Source organism: Epinephelus fuscoguttatus, linkage group LG1 (genome assembly GCF_011397635.1).
Source record: "Epinephelus fuscoguttatus linkage group LG1, E.fuscoguttatus.final_Chr_v1".
NCBI lineage: Eukaryota > Metazoa > Chordata > Actinopteri > Perciformes > Serranidae > Epinephelus > Epinephelus fuscoguttatus.
The window spans coordinates 9,161,146-9,181,642 of NC_064752.1; the positions used below are offsets into that span (position 1 = coordinate 9,161,146).

Genomic DNA, 20,497 nt, shown 5'->3' on the forward strand with positions numbered 1-20,497 from the left:
AGCCTTACTTTTAACAGAAGACACTCTTCACGAAAACTCAATTTGACTTTGTGGAACTGGGATAACTTCAATACCAACTAAATATTTTTTATAAATGTGTGTTTCTTGAGTATATGGATTTGTGATTTTTAATATTGTTCAATTTATTTTTTTTTTCAAATTTCTTTAATTCTTTTGTCATTTTTTTTGTTTAATTACTTTTAAGTTGTGCATGAACCTGTACATAAATGTCTATGTGTGTATTCTGACCAAACTTATTTTGGCCCTTTGTAACCAGGGCCAATTATTATCACTATTTTACCTGTATGTATAAGTTGTTGTATCATTATTGTGTTTATCGTAACCCTACATGTACATTTGCGTGTCTTTACACATGTCTTTCTTTCCTCTACTTTCTTCTGTACAGATGAAAATGTTCATGCATCTTACACATTGTAATTTTAGTGGAAACATCTTACAATAAAAATACAGCTTTACAAAAAAGAGTTTAAATGTGAAAAGGCCGACACTGGTGGTTCCCTGCAGACAGCCATTTGTTTCAGTTCTCTTTAGTAACACGACTGGAGACTCCGAGACCTCAAGTAGTAGTGAAGTTTGACAAGGCTGCGATTCAAGTTTCAAGTCTCTGCATGAAACCAAATGTCTGTCTGAAAGGAAGGAAATGTATCTCACAACTAATGGAGGACTTGGAATGAACATGTGATTTGTAGTTATTGGGCTAAAACATGTACAAGCACCAGTGTTCTAATTCACAGCTAATAGTGTGTGTACTGGCTGCTGGTGTTATTAGAACCTGGTGCAGCGCCACTGGGACTGATCGGGGGGGAGTCGAGTGCATCCTCCAGGCTGAGTGTTCCTGGTCCAGCCCGGGAACAGTCCACATTCACCACACTGGGCTCTCCAACCTGCACAGACAGCAAGCTGGATCAGACTTCACACTGCAAGAATCAGAGGCTCAGAGCAGAACTAGTGAATTCGGATGGTTTGTTTTTGCAGGTGGGAAAAAAACAACATAATTGCTGAATTGATCCAGAACTGATTCAAAATCTGATTTAAAGGTACATAAAAACCATAATCTTTAACTTCTATCTTCCTCCGCAGACACTCACCTTTGCTCTTTTCAGGCCCGCCCCTGATGCCACCACCTTAGAGGCGTCAAAGGGCAGCTGAATGTCGGCTTTGAACGGCGAGCCCGGGATGTGGACCTCCTCAAACAGGATGTTGACCAGGTAGTCTCCGGGCTCAGTGGGCAGGTAGGAGACGGAGCAGGTCCCGTCGCCATTGTCCGAACACTCAATCTTGGCCTCAGTCGGCCCTTCGACCGTCAGCCCCAGACCTCCAGTGCCGGCGCCCTTTGTGTCGATGGTGAACTCTGCAGGGTTTCCCACCAGACCTCCCTTCAGACCTGGACCGAACGCCTTCACCTGGAGGGGACAATGATGGTGACATGACACAATGTTGTAGAAATGAAACCGTTTCAGTTAGATTTACACTGTTAATAATAATCTGTATCTGTGTCTCCTTTAGACATGGAAGGAACAAGAAGATGTATTTATTGTCACTTCTTCTGTAATCTTCTTAAACATATATAGCAGGGAAAGAATCTAATCTTTTTTATTTTTTTCTGGGTTTTTTTTTGTTGGATTTTGTGCTTTCCTTCATAAATAATTGCCATCATGACACAGAGAACACGATTTACATAGTTAAAAATCTGTGCTCTAAAATAAGACCGCAGTGAGAAATAACTAAGGAACAGAAGACAAAAGAAACATTGAAAAGATTGGATCTTTAAGGTGGTCCTAAAGGAGGTATGGAAACATGGCTGCAGATGTTACCTTGCTCGGGTCTGGGGGCAGCTGTGCGTCCACAGGGAACGGGCTCCCAGGGACGGGGTGTCCATCGTAGGAGACACTGACAGAGTGGACACCCTCCTCTGTGGGGGTGAAACGGACCGTACTGACGTCTGCTTTACTGGGCTGAGGCTCCACTTTGCACTTCACCGCCCGCTGGCTGGGGCTCAGCTAGTAACACAAACACACACAGGAACACACTGAACACCTCAGTCTCTTTTAAAGAATAAATCTGGCAACTTTCTATATTTTTCATTTTATTAGCTAATCTTGTGAAAATACAAAAAACAACAATTAATCTCACTAATAAGTTTTAAAGTGATCTCAACACTCACCACTGCCACCTCCAGGTGACCTTGGCCTCCTGCACCTTTTGTATTCACCATAAACTGCTGCTCCTGATTCACCTCCGCTCCTGAAAGACATTCATTTATTTTGTAAGCGATGAAAAGGACTTAATTTTCTCTGACCGCTTTTAAGTCAAAGCTAAAAACATTACTTTTTACACTGTGTATTCCACCCTGTAATGACTGAAAACTTATTTTTAAACTCCATTTTAAATAATTTAAATAATCTTTTTATCTTTGCACCTCTTGTCTGCACTTTTGCTATTTTAAAATGGTGCTTTTTTTGTTATTGCAAATCATTTAGTAATTAATTGGATGTTAGGTCACACAAGAGACAGCTGCCAAGTCAGGTCAAGTTTAAGTCAGTTTAATTATTCAGAAATATAAATCCTGATGCTAGTTTTGATACTGAAGAGGTTAAAAATGTAAACTCATACACGTGATGGACAACTATAAGGTTTCTAAGTTGGACAGAAGGCTGGCAGGAAGCACAGAAAGACAGATCTCTTACTTCCTTCCAGGTTGTCCACGTTGACTTTGCTCAGATCCAGCGGGGCAGCGATGCCAACTGTGAAGGGGCTCTTGGCGATGGGATCTCCTCCATACTTCACTGTGATCTTCTGCTCCCCCTGCAGACACCCAACATGCAGACACTTCAGCTCCATTTTATAAAATAAGAAGACAATTCGAAGTTGAAATATTGTGAGTATCCTGATATGCATTTTTCATATAATATTAAAAATTATACCAGTATTATGATGAAGGAGATGATATGGTACACCCCGAGTGGACAGTTTGCTTGTTTGTTCTTTTGTAAACTTACTTCTACATATCTACCTACACTTACATATCTCTATCTGTCTGCACCTCTTTAATCAGTCATTTCAGATAGAGATGATAAAATATTAGAACAATATTTTAATAATATAATATTCTGTATATAATATAATCATTTATTGATTATTATATAATGATATAATACATTATTATACTGGGCTGATAAATAGAGCACAGACAAATCAGTTGCACAGGTGTGAATGTGATGTACTGTTTGTACAGTTTGCTGTGTAGGTGTGTATTTAACGTACCCATTAAACAGGTGTGTGTTTGTGTGTCTGTTATTCAACCTCATGTGCTACCATTTCTTTGGCATACCTGTTGTACAGGTGTGTATTTGACAGTCTGGGAGTAGTCGTAGTTGTCGATGATGTCAAAGTCTTTGACGGGGGAGGAGAAGGTGACATCCAGCGGTGCTTTACCGGCTCCTTTGGTCAACACTGTGAAATGAGTCGGCTTACCGCTCTCCACACCTGCACGGGTAGACAGAAGAAGTGCAGCAGTCAGGTAACAACACATACAGACATAGCATCAAATAAAAACAGTTATTTGAAAATAGGTAATTTTGATAGTGTGTGCGTGTGTGTGTGTGTGTGTGCGTGTCTGTGTCTGCGTCTCACCAGTACAAGCCAGTCCTGGACCCTCTGCTTTGACCTTTGATGCATCGTGGGAAGGTTCTACTTTGACAAGAAATGGGCTCTGTGGAACTTCCTGTGAGGAAAACGTTAAACCCAGTAAATGCATCATATCAAACCACCATTATCCTCTCATTTCTGTCCACTGCGTGTGTGTGTGTGTGTGTGTGTGTGTGTGTGTGTGTGTGTGTGTGTGTGTGTGTACCTTGTCAGTAAACAGGACTTTAACGGTGAGTCTTCCAGCAGCAGGAGGCATGTATTTGACAGTGAATGTGTCATTGGCGTTGGGGATAATGTCAAAGTCCACATCGGCCTCTTTGTCACCGACCATGTTGGCATCACACTTAATGCCCACGCTGACGTCACCTGGAGACACACACACACACACACACACACTTATTCTGTCACTTGCTGCCTTGACAGTGAGTGTTACGAATTAACTCTAATCACTGTTTCCAGTGTTACAGTGACACTGACTGCCACAGGGGGGCGGTAGAGTGTTTCTGTTTACAGCTGTTCATTTATCCTACTCAGACACACGTTGCCCCTGGGATGCTGTCATCAGCTCTCTAATGTAAACAATGAACTAAACCAGCGGCACAATCAAAGAGTTTCCTGCAGCAGAACTGGGCCGTCAATCACAGTGGAGGAATTCAAAGTATGAGAGGAATGAAGCAGGAAGCTGTGTCACACGACAGAAACAGGTCAGATTCTTTCACCACTGACGATATCAACACTCCCCTCTCTGCGTCTCTCTCGTCAGCCTTCCCCTGCTCTCCCATAGCTGCTTCACCCAGGAGGTGCGACCTAGACAGGTGTGTTCATACAATATATCATCATATACAATCACCTGTTGTGCACAGAGCAGAGGATGCCAGGACAACACCGGAAAGAAAATCCTGACAGTATCAAATACTCACTGCCTGCAGGAGCCTCTAAATCAGTGGTTCCCAACTGGTGGATCGTGTTTCATAAATGGGTCAAGGGTCCATTGTGAATCGACCGCAAGATTTTGATATTATCATTATTATTATTATATATTATCTCAATAAATCTATACAAATGAATCTTCACCATCCTCACCATCCTGGTGGATGGATACAGATTCTTCACAAGTATCTTTGGGTATATTGCTCCATTCATCTTCCCTTTTTATGATGTGGATTCTGCTGGTACCATGAGAGGATAAACAGCCCCATACCATGATGCTTCCACCTCCAAACTACACTGTAGATATGGTATTTTTGCAGTGGTTCTGCTCTCTTCAATTTAAAACTCTTTAATGTATTTTTGTACTTGGTTTGTGCAGGTAGGTGATGAAGCATGATTGTGTGAGTGTGTGTTCTGCTCAGGAAGGTTAAATTGATGAATTTCCTGTCAGGATGTTTTTGCCTTGAGATCATCGTCAGCCCACACCAAGGGGAAAAGAGCGCGTGCGTGCGTGCGTGCGTGCGTGTGTGTGTGTGTGTGTGTGTGTGTGTGTGTGTGTCGCTCTCAGACAATATAAAGGTGAATGTTTGTCTGCATGTTTAAGTGTGGAAACTGCCGTCACACCAAATAAAACCGTCTGTGGGGGAATTCCTGTCTTAATTATCACTCTGTGTATGTGTGTGTGTGTATTTCTTACCGTCTCCAGCTCCTGAACAGTCCACGGTGAAGTGCGTGGGCTCGTTGGCCTTCAGTCCAGTTCTCTCCACTCCAGGACCGAACACCTTCACCTTGCTGGGGTGGCTGCCTTTACCAACATTCACCTACAAGCACCACAACAGGAAATGACATCACTTACTTCCATTTTGAAAAGGTTATTCAAGGAGATTCCCCCCCTCTCAGATCCTGCAGTGTTAAAAGCAGCACAACAGTTAAAATGTTTTGGTATTCTTAGTATTACAAACAATTAAAACAAAACATGGAGTTCCACAGGGCTCTGTCACAGATCCTCTACTTTTTAAAATCTTTATATATTGCTTAACTACAATTTGTGATGTTGGATCTCATTCAGCTTAATTCCACTAAACTTTAACACAGTAGTGACATGTTATTGCAGTTAAGGTAAGAACAGTGAATTTGAAACAGTAAAGCTATAGGCTAATTTTCACATCAGCAGCCTTTTAAAATTCTGAATGAATTCAGGAAGCCTATATTTGGACAGGAGCCCCTAAACATGCCAAGAATAATAATGCATCACTTAGAGCCCCTGAGAGTGACACAAGTCTTATGGTACTCTGCAAATATAGTGTTCCTACATGTGACATTAAAAAATTGGTAGACCAGAACTTTAGATATGTATTTAAAGGATAGAGGGCTCAACCAATGATGACGTTCAAGTGCAGAGATTTCTCTAATATATTGTATGTTAGTTCACTTTTCAGCTACAGCTTCAGCAATAAAAAAAACTGATGCCTGGGATCAAACATTATCTAATAGAGTTAAAAAGCTGTCTGGGTATGAATATGTAGAGGTAGATCATACCTATGATTTACACTGTTTTCACAAAGAAAATACCTATAAATTAATTTATAAAAGTGGTTCAAAGTCAGTTCAACATAAATCAGAAATGCTAAACATTTTACAAATATTTTAAAAGGATTGTGCTTTGGTTTTTTTATAGCTGCTCATCTCTTGCAGCACGTTGGCAGTCAGTCATGATTAAAAATATATTATCAAGGATTATAACATATTTATTTCTGGATGGTACAGTGATGTGAAATATAACATTAAACTCAAACTTGAAACGTGAAATATATATATATTCAAATGGTTGGAAAATATAATAAGAATAAGGAAGAGGAGGAGGAAGAAAGATGATGATTAACAGAACAAAAACGACATCAAGATCAAGCAAGTCAGAGAACTCTAAAGCAAATGAACCAAACAACACAGTTTTCACATTTAAATGAAATGTCACAATTTATTTTTTAAACCAACCTCTTATGATTAAAGTGGATAGAAGAGATGTTGGGTTTAGTACAGCTGATGATTAAGGTGAGTTTCACTCAACATGTTAGTCACAAATTCACTGTTGTAAGATGAAAAAAAAGAGGAAATAATCAAAAAATGCATCCATTGCATGAATGCATTTACAAACCACCAACTAAATGATCCTTTCACTTCAAAGTCACTCAATCATTTTAACATATTACACAGTAAGTCAACACCCACCTAATACATAAAAACTAGACCCCAGTGTGCAAAGTGCAAAGCATTCAAGTTTGTTTATCAGCCATCTTCCAGGTTTGTTTTTAAAAAATGAAGACCGAGCACCCCCGAAGTTTTATCTGTCAACGAAACTCCAACCAAATTTCTTTTAAACCTCAAAGCCAACACTGCAGAGGATTCAAACATCCACAGATGTGCTTACTGAAGGTGTAGATTTGTGCAGTGACTGCTTGCGGTAGCATGCTAGTGCTAGAAAGCCACAGTAGCCCCCACGCTAGCGATACCAGCTTGTTCTGTTAGCAACTGAGCTAAATCACATCAGTTGTGTTCATTCATTCATTCATTCATTCATTCATTCATCTTCCGTATCCGCTTATTCTGTTAGGAGTTGCAGCAGGGCTGGAGCCTATCCCAGCTGACATTGGGCTAGAGGCAGGGTTCACCCTGGACAGGTCACCAGACTATCGCAGAGCTGACACATAGAGACAGACAACCATTCACACTCACATTCACACCTACGGACAATTTAGAGTCACCAGTTAACCTGCATGTCTTTGGACTGTGGGAGGAAGCTGGAGCACCTGGAGAAAAACCCACACTGACAAAGGGTGATGCAAAGTCCACACAGAGGGGCTCCCCCACCCCGGGTTCAAACAAGGAATCCTCTTGTGGTAAGGCGACAATGCTAACCACTGCACCAGTGGTGCAGGGTAGAGACATATTTGTGCCATTGATGCAGGTCATGCCTCTTCTGACATACAGTTTCATATTCAAGCACAGCAGGTTTACAGTATGAATTATTGCATCAAAGTTGAACTCGACACCAAACCTCTTAGCAGATTAATTTCACCTTAGTTCCATTGCAAGTACTTGATTTCAGTCTAAAACTGAACTGTAGTAGACGCTGAGGTGGCTGAGCCTGAGCCAAAAGTTGTAGTAAACTTAACAATGTCTTGCTGTCCATATTCTGTTTTCAGTACAATTACACAACAACACATAACCTGCATTATGTGTTGTTTTCCATCACAACTGTGAATATTAGTGACAGTTAGGGTCATGTGAGGTTGGGTCAGGTTTCCACCATGAGCTTCTCTTCTTCCACTCTGACTTCTTTACCTTCCCACTTCTAATGAAAAGGTGTCACGGCTGTGTGTTCCCAGCAGTGCTGAGAGCTGGGTGTGACTGTTTACTTTCCATCCATCTACTGTATCAACATTAAAGCTGGAGAAAGGTGCAGTCGGTGCCTGCAGGCTGCTGCAGCTCACGACAAGCCTGCTGATTCATCACGGTGACATCAGCTCTAAACTTTGGAATAATACTTTTTAGACAAGTACAAACTTCCCTGCACTAGTTGCAATGATTTGTGGACAAGAACAAATACTTCCAGCAGAGCCAGAAAAAACACGCAGGATGTTCTTTTTTACCATGATTGCAAAGGAAAACACTCATCTCTCATTTTTTTATGATTGTGCAATCAAATGCTCTCTAGACTCTTCAAAGCTGCATCGACTTGTCTTGTCTGAGGAGTCTCTATCTTATAACTTCTGGACTTTGTATCTCAGATGCCTCAACACAAAGAAAGGAACATATTTGCCAACTCCTGCGGCCTGTTGGCATTGTCATAAATTCCTGAGCAGCACACAAACACATATCCAGACATATCTAAGGCCCATTGGAAGTTTCTCATAAGGCTTATTTGCCCTGCGGGTGCACCTATAAAAACCACGTAAGAACAGGAGACGGGAAGACAGCTGATAAACAAAGTCTGTAACCTCACAGTGATAAATACAAGGCAAAGAAAACTCTCAAACTGTGATTAAGAAAACTGAAAAAGGTGGTTACAGTGCAAAGAAGACTGGTTAGTGCATATCTCAGCTGTAAAATGAAAACCTTTTCACTTTTTTATTTATTTTATATAATTTAGCTTTCAGCACAGTGAGTATCCTGAAGTCATGTTTGAAATGAATATTCTAAATTTCATTGGTTAATAAAACTTATTAACATAAAGTTAACATAAAGTGAAAAGGTCATTCAACAGGAACAAGATTTACTTCATAAAAAAAAATATAAATCACATGCTGTAAAGATGACAGCAGAGCTTCACTGATATGAACCCCTCGCGTGTAAATATAAATTACTGCACATGTGTTTGTGCTCTCAATGTTTCACAAGCTTCTTTTAAGCAGCTTCACCTGGAGGGCAGGTTTTTGATGTCCAATGAACCAGGAGGAGTAATTAGTGCAGCACCAAGGATGCTGTCCCTCTGATTTCAACTTTAACTTCACTGATTTGACTTTTAATTAAACCAGCAACTAACACTGAAGCAAAAATATCAAAAACTATGGCGGAGCTAAACGCACTGGACCTTAAGAAAACACACTCAAATGGAAAAAATGCTGTGTTTGCATGTGTTTTCTGTGTGCCACATGGTGAATGTTTTTGAACATGTGCTTTATTTATCTGTTGGGCTTTTTCTAAATGCTACATTATGTGTTGTCAAAGCAATGTAGGTGTTCACTTCGTTTGATTGTGTTTTCTTATATTGAGTATTGATTAAACAGGAAAAGACATTGCTTATTTTAATTTTTAAAAAGGGTTATATAAGAAGATTTGCCCCCTCAAATCCCGTGATGTTTAAAAATGGCAAAGCAGTTTATGTGTTTATTGTATTTCTAACATTAAAAAGAGTGAACACTAATTATGGAGTGCCACAGAGCTCCGTCCTGGATCCCCTACTTTCCAGTCTTTATATATTACTCAATGAAACATTTATGTGTTGTCAAAGCAGTGCAAATGTTGGATATGTTTTCTTAAATTGAGCACTGACTGACCTTTGAGCTCTCTTGGCCACTGAAGTGGGGACTCCCTGAGAGGAACTGCCCACTGGGGAGAGTACCTACTCTGAACTATGATGGATAATAATTTTCATGATGCAGACACAACAAAAATGGGGGTTCTTAGAAATTAAAAAAAATTAGGTCCAAAAACGCCAAGGAAGACTGACGAGCTCGTACATCAGAAATTAGTAGAACAGAAAATATAGTAAAATAATTGTCTAGTGTGGCAAAACACACTGTGAGTCGATCAGATTCTTTAACAGTCAATTCAGTATTATTTGTATTCCTTGATGCTGCATGTGTTGTAAAGTTAAGATGTCCTAAGTCCATCCCAAGTATCATATCAGGGCCAATCCTGGCATATATAACAGCACGTTAGTTATGAGAGTCACATTTTCCCAGTTCATTTCAGATCATGAATTTAATCATAAAACTTTCTATTTTTTTAATCAGAATCTCCAGTATGTGGATCAAGTACCTCGGGAAAACAGGGTGTGCCAGATTAAGTAGACTCCAGCTATTGTTTCTTTTTGTCAGTTATATATTTAATGAACATTTAAGTAAATATAAGTGTCGGATTGCATTCGGATCAGAATTGGGGCTGAAAATAATTGGACATCCCTTTCTCCATTTTTCAGGTTGTTGCCAATTCTCTTAAATTCAGAAAAGGCTCAGATCAGTGAAGCTCTAGTGTAGCTCAACCCAAATAAGTGTTTTTTTAAAAAACACACACACACAAAAAGCAAAGTGGGTTACAGTGCTTGGGCAGTGGTTACAGTGCAGAAAAGACTAGTTAGTGCATGTGGTGATTAAATCATCTTTAACATTCACATAAAAACAACTTAATGTAAAAAAAAAATAATTTAAATTCAGTTTTGATTAGTGACGTTCAAAGTGACCTTATGAAAGACAAACCAAAGGTTGTTACAGTGCACAAACAGAGGTTACAGTGTGGAGAATAAAGTACAACATGTGAACATTAATCAAAAGACAACAGGGTTTGTTAAACACATTAAACATTTTTATGGTGTTAATGATGCCTTAGTGTCAGTTTCAGGTCAGAAAATGGTTTGAAATGAAAGTCAAGTTTGTAGTTTAACGATTTAGCAAAAGAACACAAGTTAACATTTAGATGTCAAGCGACTTTGGCAATAACAACTGTGATCAGTCAAACTAATGGCTTCATTCCACATGACATACACTATGATGGTCATAGTGGACGTGACAAAATCTAAACTAGCTAACCGTTCGTTTTAAAGAATACTTCAACATCTTGGTGTTTAAGGGTGCTTTCAGATGTAGAGTCGTCTCCTTTGGTCTGAATCAGGGACTAATTTTGTCACAAAGTTGCATAATTGCCTAGAGTTGGTTCATGTTCTCACGGCAGCATTTACAAGCAGACCAGATAAAATGCCTTGGATGAGAAAGCTGCTCTAATTGGTCAGAATTTTCATGTGGGAAAAATCCAGGAAGTAAACCAAACGTTGAAGAAGAGCACACTTGCAAGATAAATGTGACACTTTCTAATGTCACAATGGAGGGACAACTACGCAGGTTGATTTAGCGCTGCTCATCGTGGACTATATTGCTGTCATTGTTCATTTTAGTCAAACCATACAGTTTGAAAACGAGGCGCGGCTCCAACTAGAAAACAATGTTTTGATGCATTGGATGTGCTGAATGTGCATATTAAGGCAGTACAGGAGGAGGTGCACATTAATAATCCCCCAGGACTGTAACATGCTCATGTTTAACCCAAACAATGTGTCATGTGACTGCAGTTGGTTCAGATCAAGGTCAGAACACTTTCTCACCACAAACCAACCGCACCAGAGTTCGTTTGTAACCAGACTGAGACCAGTTAATTTAATCAAATAACTTGTTTTTATTTCTGTTACAGTATTTTACTCTTAAGGCATTTAACATGTTAAAGTGTTGTCTCACCAGCAAAGATTTCATGTACTGTTTCTTTTTTATATCCTGTAAAATTTCAATTAATAGCCCGGGCTATTAATTGAAATTTTATAGTATATAAAGAATGTATTCTTCTTTTGTTTAAATATCAGTTTACTTCTGTGATTTCTTTCTGTGCAGCTGAACTAGAAGGTGTACCTTTCCTCAGTGTATGTAGTCATGATGATGAGAGGCTTTTTAGTTTTACGACTCGCATCTTTAGATTTCGTCTGCTCCGTCTTAAAACTTTCCTCTGGAACAATCATCTCTGATTGCACGACTGTGACGGTCTCTGCCTTAATTAAAGCTTGTGATTGGCTGCTTACCCTGAAGGGGCTGTTGGGGACGCTGACTCCTCCCCAGGCGACAGACACGGTGTGTTTGAGAGGGGAGTTGGGCGTGTAGGAGCAGGAGTACATCCCATCACCTTTACTCCTCACCTTCACGTCCACAGGAAGCCCCTCTGCGTCCTGACAGATAGACGGACAGAGCGTTAAGCAGGTGGTCAAAGCTTCAAACAAATAAAACAAAAGTCCAAACATGCAGCTGCACATAACTGTTTGTTTGGAGGTTTGCAGACTGACCAATTCATCAATTCATACAAAAAAAAAATCATCAACAGATTAATCAATAATGAAAATAATAAAATACCTGCAGTGTAATAGTTGTTTTTATTACAAAAGTCTCTCACGGTCTTACTTGTATCAAACAAAAAGCTGTAAACACACACATGATAAAATGATTGAGTATGAGAGAATCTTACCTGAGCCATGATTTTCAGAGGTCCGCTCCCAGCATTCTTAGCGTTGACAGTGAATTCTGCAGGTTGGCTGACCACGCAGCCAGTCTTCTCAAGACCAGGCCCGTAAGCCTGAACCTGCAACCACAAAACCAATTCTCACTATTACAACAGTTATTGATCAGACATTAACTTTTAATGGAAACTCAGAAAGCATTGACAAGGGAGCCAATCAGCGCCTGTTCGAAATAGCATACAGAAGCCTGGTTGAAAGCATTTTATCATTTAACATTACAGCGTGGTACGGCAACCTGAGTGCAAGGAGCAAAGACAAGCTCTCAAAGACAGTCATCACAGGGAAGGTGCAGGAAGGCCAAACATATAATTGCTGATGCCTCACATCAATTACACTCAGTGACTGTGTTTACAAGGTCTTTAGTATCCCGGTTTTGAGCATATCCGGGATATGATGTTTACATGGAACACAGAGAAACCCGGTTATTCATATTCCTGTATACATGATAAATACCAGTAACCCGTTTTCTGATCACTGCATCCTATCTGCGCAGGCGTGTGTTACATCTTTTACGTCTTTTGTTTACAACAGATTGAGCGGGAAATGTGATATATTTATTATATTTAGAAGTAAGACAAAAATGACACCTCTGTGGCTTCTAGCGGGCTTAGCATTAGTAAACACTCACGTTGCATTACAGCTATGGCTCATCCACTTCATCTTCAGCAATGGGAGGAGAGAGCGACAACAAATATTGAATACGTCACCAACATTGATAGGTATTTGGTAGAGCTTAGATCGGGCCCAAAAAATCCAGCCCATTATGCACGTTGTGCACGTTATGTCCAGGACCGGCCCGGCCCGTCCAATTAACTGTAATTATGGACTCGAGCCCGATTTAAACCCGACATTTTTCAATAAGTTGGCTGTTATAATTAAGAGTATTAAACCACAAGTCTTGTTATTTGAATGACAGAAACATAGGATCTTAATGAATGGTGCAACACGGAAGCATGATTATGTAATAAAACAGGTGTTTATTTTAGGATCCAGGTGGTGAAGGGCTGTGAATAAATATTGTAAAAAAAAATTGGACATTTCTATGCAAATGATTCTCACTGATAAACAAGGTCTAATTCACTAACACCAGCGCTAATAGCCACACGCAGTTTGAGTGAAGTAAATAACGTGTTTAAAGCTGGTGCAAACTGGGCGTTCCTCTGTGGAAGCCTCTCGCCCAGACTTTCCAGTGATCGTGGCAGCAGTGATCGTCTGTTAAATCAGTCTGTAAATAATATTTTGACATTATTAGGCCGGGCTCGGGCTTGCGCAGAGAATCTCAAGCTCTAATATTCGGCTGTCACTGCCACCACGCAGTACAAGGCAACAGTGGATGAAAATACGTAGCTGTGACTGGTGGGATAGGATCGTTCTCATGGAGTTTACAGATTCAGAGTAGAGAGAAAACTTCAGAATGAGTAGGGCATCCTTCAGCCGGCTGTGTGACGTAGTTGAACCATTCATGAAACCGGGATAAGGCGTATACATGCTCCAGTATCCCGGCTTCTATTGGAGTACTCCAGGTGGCAAAACCGGGTTTCTTGAAACCGGGAAAAGGGCATAACCCGATTTCTGAATTCGGGATATGGTGTTTACATGCACAAACACAAAAACGGGATACTTAAAAAACCCAATCAAAACCGGGATACTAAAGACCTTGTAAACACAGTCAGTGTTTGAGCTGCTCCCATCTGGGCGTCAATTTAGGGTCCCTTGAGCCAGACAAAACATATGTAAGAAGTCCTTTATTCCCTGTGCCATACAGGCAGTGAACACACAATGACTGTATCAGGGAACACGACTGTTTTTATAAGATGTGCTCTCTTTCACTATTAATTTAATTTTCCAAAGTCCAATTCAAGCACTTTTCAAGATGAAATTTCAAGCTCTTCAAGCACCTTACAGCTGCGCTAAAGTACAGATTAATATACAGTACACAGTATATGCAGAATAGTGATTATTTCATTGCCATCACAGTTACAATAAATTATTATCATATTAACTATAATTACAGTCCTGGTTCAAATCGTTTTGAGCCAGGACCTTCTGTATCTGAATTAAGTAGCTCATAAAAAAAATAAGGATTGTCAGATTAATAGTTTTTCACTCTGACAGATACATATTCAGTCAACATTTAGGTGATTATTATCAACAGATCAGACTCTGTTTAGTAGATACCAAAATATTGCAAGATATTGCAAAAAGATCAGGAAATCCCTACGTATCATTTTCAACTGTAGACCTAACCCCATCTATCTCAAGTCTTGTATCTTAAAGAGACAGCTCAACCCAAAATCAAAAACATATTTTTCCTCTTACCTGTAGAGCTATTTATCAGTCTAGATTGTTTTAGTGTGAGTTAAGGAGTGTTGGAGATGTGTGCTGTAGAGACATCTGCCTTCTCTCCAATATAACGGTTCTCAGAGCTGTCTCTTTCCAGAATCACGACCCTGTTACTCAAGATAATCCACAGACATTGTTGTGAAAAGCCTCATATAGGAACTACTTTCTTTCTACCGATAAACCCACCAACTGTATCACTGCACAGAAGGAAACATGCATACTGGTAGCTCACCTAGCACCACCAAACTGGCTAATGTTACACCTCAGCTGCCATTAATGTTTTCATCTCACGCTGTCACAAGTGCCAACTTCTCGTCTATGAGTAGATGCATGCTTCCTTCTGTGTGGTGATACAGTTGTTGGGTGAAGTTTGATGGGCCAATCACAATGCTATAGCACAACAGCACCCTGGCTTTGTCTCCTACTGACCTTTTCTGGGTCACTGGCGTTGTTGTCGGGGACGATGATGGCCATGAAAGGGCTGTGTTCAATGTCCTCTTCATCGCAGGTCACATGGACGGCATACTCCCCAGGCTCCGTTGGCAAGTAACAGACATCACATGATCCGTCGTTCTGGTCCTCGCAGTCAATTTTAGCCTGAGAGGGTCCCTCGATGGCAAAACCTGAAAAAATAGCAGGTCAGATTAGACTGAATGTAAAGTGATGACGTTATTTCATCAATCTGATTCCAGTTTCAAATCCTCAGATCTAATCTGAATTATTTCCAGTCTCTTAACAAATCCTCAGCTTTCAACACTAGTAGTTAAGGGCAAAGAAGGAAGGGACCATTTTTAGGGGAAGCCTAATTAATCGTCACAACTAGAGGAGTGTCAGTGTAACACCATTACGTTGATGAGCTTCTAATATCAGTGAAACTTTAACTGCAGTGTCGGATGATTGGAAAATATCAGCCTGAAACTCACCCAGCACTCCAACATCAGTGCCGATGGACTCCACTACGAAGGTGGCAGGTTTACCCACAACACCTCCCTCCAGGCCGGGACCCCAGGCCCTGATCTGCTGAGGCCCCGCCTCCCGACCCACCGTCACCTCGAATGGACTGAAAAAAGAGAGCGAAAGAGCAAAACTGTCAGAATGAGAAAAACACACAACCCACCGCTCTGATGTCGCAACATATGTATGAAAAAGTGTGTGTGTATATGTGTGTGCACATGCGCATGTGTATGGGGGGTTTGGGGGGGGGTTCGGGGGTAAGACAGCATGCTGTATGAGATCATCCGTGAAGCTGTCAACACACACACATACACACATCAACAGCCTCAGTGCCTCACGAGGTTGTAATCCAACCTTCAGCAGTTACTGGCTGCGAGTGTGTGTGTGTGTGTGTTGGAAACTAGCTTCACGCCAAATAAAACTGTCTGTTGGGATTTACTGTCTTCATTACACACAAACGCACACACACACAGAAACTTTATTTTTTTCCTTTAACTGTCAATTTTGTCTTTGATTTTTCAAAAGTTTTCCACCAGAATAATCCTCCTCTTCCTCTTCGAACTGCTATTGCTGCTTTGAGATTGACTAATATATCGTTCAGCCAATTAATCAATGTCGATAGGACATTTAACAAACTATCGTTATTGGCAGAACTTGGCTATGACAGTGGCCAATGGCTGTGCAGCCTCCACCAGTCACGCAGGGACGCACATCTTCAACCACAGCTGAAGAGGGGAGGGTGGTGTTAAATGATCAGTTGTTACAGCTCCAGGTAAAAAGCTGCTCCCTTCTGCTAAGTGTACTGTTCTTCATTTTAACAGGTAGTCACATGAATTTTTCGGCTCCAATACAACAGTGGATGCAGGCCAAGAGTGACTGCCGCCATTTTCTGTTTCAAATGAAAAGCCCTCCAGTGTTTTATACACAGTCCAACTGTATACTAAGTTTTGAAATAGTCATGTTTAAGGATAGATAATGATATAATACAATGAAACCTTTAAGATGTTAACATCTGTATGACAACAGGCCTATAAACGTCCATCTTTGTTTGATCAGTTCAGGCTTGTCACGGAACTATATTTGTGCGGAGCGTCTTCCATGACGGACACAATATGGCGTTCCACGTGGTCAGTAAGTCGGCATCGGTGCAGGCTGGCTGTTGGAGAGTTTTATAAATCACTTCCACTCCTCACTAGTTAATTTGCGATGGCGCTCAATGTGGCGAATCCTTGTGTCAATGCAGGTGTTTTGTGAAAGGCCCTATAAGTCAGCTCCGCCCTCTCATCCAAATATAGTCACCTTTAGTCTGATCACATTGTTCATTTCTGACACTGTTAATTTTTTTTCTTTTGGCTGGGGTTGATATCAGCCAATAATTAGGCTCTCAACTTTTCATCAGCCTTTAAAAATCCTTTAACAGTCAACCTCTGCTGCTATTATTAAATATAACAATATCATTATCTTCAATTTACTGTAATTACCAGTATTGTCAGCACTAATTAAACACAGATTTATGTACTTATTTGGTCAAAAATATATTTTCTGCAGTGACAGGGCTGATCTTCAGCAGGACCCGATGACGTCTGCGCTGTAATTTAATTGTTGCAGTATCTATGTGAGAACACGTAACACTGTTTGTAATATCACTTCCCCTCCAACAGCCTGACGGGCATTTCAGAGTACACAGCTGTGCTGAGGTTTGAACCAGCTTAACCTCATCTGTTATTTCAGCCATCTGTAAGTTACTTCATGTCCTGATTCGAGTCATCTGTAATGTATGAAGTGCTGAGGTCACCGGTCTACCTGTGATATTTAACAGTCTGGACATTTAACATCACCACATCTGGACCCGTGAGAGAAACACTAGCAGGCTACAGGCTTAGATGCAGACAAACATCATCAACAACTGTTTAAAAAAAAAATAAATAATGTGCAAAAAAGCTGCAGTATGATTATACCTTATATTTTCTTTCAGGTCAACTTTAAAAAATAATTAAGAGTAATCTTTGCAGACCTCCAGTTAACCTCTCACCTTGCTGCGTTGATGTAGAGGTGAGGACCCTGTGACATCATTGTTGGGTGTGGTTACAAGTGCAACAGAGCACATGTAAGACCACACTTCACCATATCTGCAAATGACTGAGTTTACATGTGTACAAGTATCCACATTTTGATCAAATTTAGGATATGATATTTCCATTTAGCCGATAGGACATTTTACAAACTATCCTTATTGGCAGAACTTGGCTTGGACAGTGGCCAATAGCTGCGTAGCCTCCACCAGCCACGCAGGGACGCACGTCTCCGACCAGAACTGAAGAGAGGAGGGTGGTGTTAAATGATCAGTCGGTGCAGCTCCAGGTAAAAAGCCGCTCCCTTCTGCTGAGTGACTGTGTCTAAGTGTACTACTCTTCATTTTAACATGTAGTCACATGAATTTTTCGGCTCCAATACAACAGTGGACACAGGCCAAGACTTCGTGACTGAGTGATGGACGCCATTTTCTGTTTCAAATTTCAAATTTCAAATTAAAAGCCCTCAAGTGTTTCATGCTCAGTCCAACTATGTACTAAGTTCTGACCTAGTCATGTTTTTTATGTTTTATACATCACAAAGTTTTTGTAGTGTTTTTAAAAGTACAAAATTACCACACTCAAAAAGACCTGTACCAGGATAAGCAGTTACCTGAATGAATGAATGAATGAAAAAGTATCTTGTTTTAAACTACATTTGATTTTTTTTTTTACCAATTACAAAATGTGCAAAAGTAATTGAAATACATATTTCGGATACAAGTAACAGAAAAGCTGCTCATCTCTGGTCACAGTTTATTTTAAAAGCCCTTAAGCATGTTTTTATGTTTTATAAATCATTAAGAATGTTTTTGTAGTGTTTTTAAAAATACAAATGTGTGCAGTTGTGTCTTGATTTCTCATTATCTCAATCACTAAGTTCTGTACCAACCAAGCGACAACCTCTGAGGCTGGGAGATGCAGCCTATGTGGTAGTGTCAAAAACTGCAGTTCCTTAAATGGCCACTTAAAGCTCGCTCCAAAACAGTCAGTCCCCACAGACCCTCATGTTTAAATGCCCAACTACCTGCGACCCCCCAACAGGATGAACGGTTACAGAAAAATGAATGAATCTGAACATGAAGTGCAACATAAATGAGCTGCACAGTGATTGTGCTTGACTGATGAATTTGGTACGCAGTATCCTGGTTTCTATCTTCAGATAGCAGATCCAGGTTTCTCAAAACTGTGATAAGATCATATCCAGGTTTCTGAAAGCAAGATAAAAACCATAAAATTCTTTCCCTATCCGTCTCCCTTTCTTTCACGTGGAAGAGTGACAGAAAGTGTTTTCTTTGTTACTATAGCTGGATGAGCTGACAGTCGGTGCTGGATGAAATAAAACAGAAACCTGCTCAAGGACGGCTTCTCAAACGGCTTCTTCAATGTGGGATCTGTCTGACCCTGCATGACCTGTGAGGATGCCTGCACAGGATTACGGCTGAGCCACAAACAGGCACGCTACATGACGCTGCTGTTCTGTGAAATGTTTGGTTTAATCCAATTTAGTGTTTACAGGTATTTCCCTTACATAAAGAACATCTGATCCATGTTGTGTTTGTTAAAGTCTGGCTACTCATCAGTGAGCCTCAGCGCCAAGAATTCCTTACATTTAGTTGGCGTCTCTTTCCATCTGGCTGGCTGATCAGAAACTCGGGGAACTCCCTGCACTTATACTGATACTAATACTCACATGCTCTGCTGTACAGAGGTGACAAAGAGAGCACGAGGCCCAGACTCAAAGTCCTCATTCCCCTGCGGATCCAACCATTCAGATCAGATGAGGTAATGTGCTGAGGTAATTATTTCTCTCACACACACACACACACACATACACACACACACATATATATAGTATAACAGCTCACCTCTTGGGGATGTGCTGACCCCCCCAGGTGATGGACACGGTGTATTTGCCAGGACTGTTGGGATAATACTCGTAGGAGAACACACCATCCTGACTGGAGATCTGCTTCACCAGCTCATCGATGCCCTCTGAACACACACACACACACACACACACACACACACACACACACACACACACACACATATCAAACAAAGTAATCTGACATTAAAATATTCCCTTTTTCCATCAGCCCGAGCAGGCGTCTTCACCTTCTCACAGTTTAAGTTCTTCTTTTAAAGGAGCAGTCTGTAATATTTAGGGGGGATTCAGTGGCATCTGGCATTGAGGATTGGGGATTACAACCAGCTAAAACTTCTCCCAGTTGGAATTTTTTCAGCGTTTCTTGTTCAGGACGTCTTTATGCGAAGCCAAATTATCTGCAGAGGTCTCTTCTCTCCAAAAGAAACAGACCAGGTGATTAAAACCAGTAAAAATACTGGATAAAGTGGTTTCGTGTTGCAATTCAGTGTTTCACCGACGCTGCTCGGCTGCTAGCCTAGGTTTTTAACGGGAGCTGAATTATCCGCAGAGGTGTCTTCCTTTTCAGTACCCACAGACCAGTTGATATAAACCAGTATTGACACTGAATAAAGTAGTTTCAGATTCCTAATCAGTGCTTTTCAAAGAGTGGCTGCTAACTACGGTGGACAACACAATGTCCTTATCTAGCACCAGAGTTCAGTTTGTCAATTCTGGGCTACTGTAGAAACATGGCAGAGCAACACTGCCATCTCCATAAACAAAAACCTGCTCCCTGTGTGGATATAAATAGCTCATGAAATACAACGA

General features: G+C 40.6%; 1 protein-coding gene across 2 annotated transcripts in view; it reads right to left on the minus strand.

The window, feature by feature from the left end:
• Positions 1–20,497, minus strand: part of LOC125894403 (filamin-B) — an 89,907-nt gene that overhangs the window by 19,084 nt on the left and 50,326 nt on the right. For both annotated transcript variants that reach the window (XM_049585766.1, XM_049585757.1), the window contains exons 11-24: positions 19,668–19,794; positions 15,697–15,833; positions 15,203–15,396; positions 12,379–12,492; positions 11,942–12,085; positions 5,297–5,420; positions 3,875–4,035; positions 3,655–3,745; positions 3,353–3,507; positions 2,709–2,826; positions 2,186–2,265; positions 1,836–2,021; positions 1,110–1,424; positions 794–905 (exon numbers count right to left, since the gene is read on the minus strand). In XM_049585766.1, coding sequence (XP_049441723.1) covers positions 794–905; positions 1,110–1,424; positions 1,836–2,021; positions 2,186–2,265; positions 2,709–2,826; positions 3,353–3,507; positions 3,655–3,745; positions 3,875–4,035; positions 5,297–5,420; positions 11,942–12,085; positions 12,379–12,492; positions 15,203–15,396; positions 15,697–15,833; positions 19,668–19,794 — 2,058 coding nt within the window. The remainder of the gene's footprint in view (positions 1–793; positions 906–1,109; positions 1,425–1,835; positions 2,022–2,185; positions 2,266–2,708; positions 2,827–3,352; positions 3,508–3,654; positions 3,746–3,874; positions 4,036–5,296; positions 5,421–11,941; positions 12,086–12,378; positions 12,493–15,202; positions 15,397–15,696; positions 15,834–19,667; positions 19,795–20,497) is intronic.